This window comes from Arvicanthis niloticus, unplaced genomic scaffold, assembly GCF_011762505.2.
Source record: "Arvicanthis niloticus isolate mArvNil1 unplaced genomic scaffold, mArvNil1.pat.X pat_scaffold_481_arrow_ctg1, whole genome shotgun sequence".
NCBI lineage: Eukaryota > Metazoa > Chordata > Mammalia > Rodentia > Muridae > Arvicanthis > Arvicanthis niloticus.
The window spans coordinates 33,484-36,685 of record NW_023046115.1 but is presented as its reverse complement, the minus strand read 5'-3'; the positions used below and the strand labels follow the sequence as shown (position 1 = coordinate 36,685).

At 37.0% G+C, this 3,202-nt stretch overlaps 1 protein-coding gene across 1 annotated transcript; it reads left to right on the top strand.

Annotated features, from left to right (window-relative positions):
- The first annotated feature begins 1,040 nt into the window (after positions 1-1,040).
- On the top strand, positions 1,041-2,102 carry LOC117702124 (olfactory receptor 10D3). Its single transcript, XM_034493431.2, has one exon. The coding sequence runs from the start codon at positions 1,041-1,043 to the stop codon at positions 1,977-1,979; it is 939 nt and encodes a 312-aa protein (XP_034349322.1). The 3' UTR covers positions 1,980-2,102.
- The last annotated feature ends 1,100 nt before the right edge of the window (positions 2,103-3,202 follow it).

Sequence of the window (3,202 nt, the reverse complement as noted above, 5' to 3'; positions counted from 1 at the left end):
TGGAATGTAGTAAAAGCACAGGTAGATAGTATCAACTGCTTTACAAGGTTATTTAGGAAGATAGCTATCTGATCTTTCACATAAATATTTGTAAAGAAAATCAATTTATCTAGGTTTTCTAGGCACTGATCTATTTTAACTTGAGAGCTTTAATTTCTCAGCACTTAATAATGACCAGTATTATACTTTCCACCAGGGGTAAAGTTATAATGTGACATAATGCACTCCTAGACTTCACAATCATGTGTATGTGCACATGTGCTTGTGTGAAAGTCAGAAAGAGACATTAATCTTTCATTGTTTGCTAAGGGAGCAAGAACAGAAATAATATTTTTGTCTGGTCCAACAGGTGCAGCAATATGAACAAAGCCATCAAAGATGTCATACATTGGAAAGACTGATATCTAAAAAAAAAAAAAAAATTTAGATTTTAATTTCTGCCATTAACCTGTATTTAGCTGAGTTGCTTGTCCTATCCAATACTTTAATATTTACTTTGTTCCATATCCAAAGCAGATCATTCTGTGAGAATTAAATGAGCTGAGATTAAATAAACCTGTTTTGAGTTGTCTAGTAGTAATGAGTTAATCTTGCTTCATGAACAAAGGGGTAAAGTCTAAGGCTGTTTTTAATCATGAATTGCAAATACAACGGTGTTGAAATTGTAGTTCCTAACTCTAGTGATGTGAAAAAATGTTTTAATTATTTTGAGGCTTGATATCTCTCCACTATGGTGAAGGAACAGCATATATTTATGTGGATATTGTCCTTACTTTCTCAAATGTGATCTTCACTCAGGGTTAACTTAACGAGAAACATCTGTATTTGGAATCAATACAGCAAAACTATTTCGTGGACGAAACATTCAGTTGGCTATAGCAAGCGTTTTTGTAAATTGGATCACAAACGATCTTTCTGTGGCATAGAGTCAAAACACTGCCGGTTGCATTTCATTTTCTTGTCATGTGCACCCTGTGGATACTGAGCCAAGACATTCTCCACCACCCCTGCTTCTTCTTCCTCTCTTAGAGCTGCCTCTCATGGAGATAAAAAACTGCTCAGTGGTGACTGAGTTCATCCTCCTGGGAATCCCACACACAGAGGGCTTGGAGACTATGCTTTTTGTGTTATTCCTGCCCTTCTATACCTGCACCCTGGTGGGAAATGTGTCTATCCTCATGGCTGTTATTTCCTCTACCCGCCTTCATACACCCATGTACTTTTTCCTCGGGAATTTGTCCATATTTGATATGGGTTTCTCTTCTGTGACCTGTCCAAAAATGCTCCTTTACCTCATGGGGCTGAGCAGACTTATCTCCTACCAAGACTGTGTCTCTCAGCTCTTCTTCTTTCATTTCCTTGGGAGCATCGAGTGCTTTTTGTATACAGTGATGGCCTATGACCGCTTTGCTGCCATTTGTCACCCTCTACGGTACTCAGTCATCATGAATTCTAGGATCTGTGTGGCACTAGCTGTGGGCACATGGCTACTAGGATGCCTCCATTCCAGTGTCTTAACTTCCCTCACCTTCACTTTGCCTTACTGTGGTCCCAATGAAGTAGATCACTTCTTCTGTGACATACCAGCCATCTTGCCATTGGCCTCTGGTGATACCTCCTTAGCACAGAGAGTGAGCTTCACTAACGTTGGTCTAGTGTCTCTTGTCTGCTTTCTCCTGATTCTTGTATCCTATACTCGAATCACAGTCTCCATCTTGAGAATTCATTCAACTGAGGGGCGTCAGCGTGCCTTCTCCACCTGCAGCGCCCATCTCATTGCTATCCTCTGTGCCTATGGACCTATAATCACTGTATACCTACAGCCTACACCAAACCCCATGCTGGGAACTGTAGTACAAATTCTGATGAACTTGGTAGGACCAATGCTGAACCCTTTGATCTATACTTTGAGGAATAAGGAAGTAAAGATAGCCCTGAGAAAGATACTGCATGGGAAGAAACCAATATCTGAGGGTTAGAAAGATAAAATGATTGAATATGTTGCCCTGGAATTCTTTCTATGTCAAGATGTAAAATTTTAATGTGAAATCTTCATAGATGAAGGTAACTTGGAACATTTAAAACAAAGAGTATTATTTAAACACTCCACAATCTCATCTTTTTGTATGTTTATAGGTTCTGCTTATCCAATAATAATAATAATAATAATAATAATAATAATAATAATAATAATGATAATGATAATAAAATCACTTGTGTGACATAACATCAATCTTGCCATTGGCCTCTGCTGATAGATCCTTAGCACAGAGAGTGAGATTCACTTATGTTAGTCTTATATTGGCTTAGTCTTAGTTATTGTTATTTGCCTTTTTTGGAAGTAGTATCTACTCAGAAAAGAATGTCTCTCTCACAGAAGCTTCATCCACTATATGTAAGACAATCTTAAGCAAAAAGACAAAAATTACAAAAAGAAAAAAGAACAGTAATTGAGCAAGAGTATTGGGATATCTCTCAATCTCTAAAGAATAATGAGACTTTCCCTCATATATGTATATGTATGTATGTGTATGTGTGTGTGTGTGTGTGTGTGTGTGTGTGTGTGTGTGTGTGTGTGTGTATTTTTTCTCCACCCCCCTTTGGGTAGTAGTTTTAAATATGTTCATTAAAGTTGACAAATTTAGCTTTAATTTTTAACGTTAATTTTTTTCTTTTTAAAAATTTTAGATCATAATATAATTACATTTCTCCCTTGCCTTTCTTCACTCCAAACTCTCCTATCTATCCCTTCCCACTCTCCTTCAGATTCACGGCCTCTTGTTACTCTAATTGTTATTGCATGCACACATGTATCTGTATATACACATCTATTCCTAATTATAACTTCATCTGTATAGCATTACTTGTATATTACTGATCATTTGGCACTGGACAACCAATTGGTGCGCCATTTTCTAAGGTGCACCATGCCTCTCTCCTGCTTCCAGCTTTCCTCAGTTGCCTATATTTCTTTATGATCTGCAATTCTACATACACACAAAAAAAACCTAAGCTCTGCTTTGTGTACAAAAATGTGTTTTGACATACATGCATATTGTGGACTCATTAAACATAGCTAATTTGCACATATATTATCTTGCTAATATTTTGGGGTGAAAAAAACCCCTGAAAATCCATTATCAGCACTCTTCAAATATTATCACTAACTGTACTCAACATGCTATGCAGTAAATATATTGAA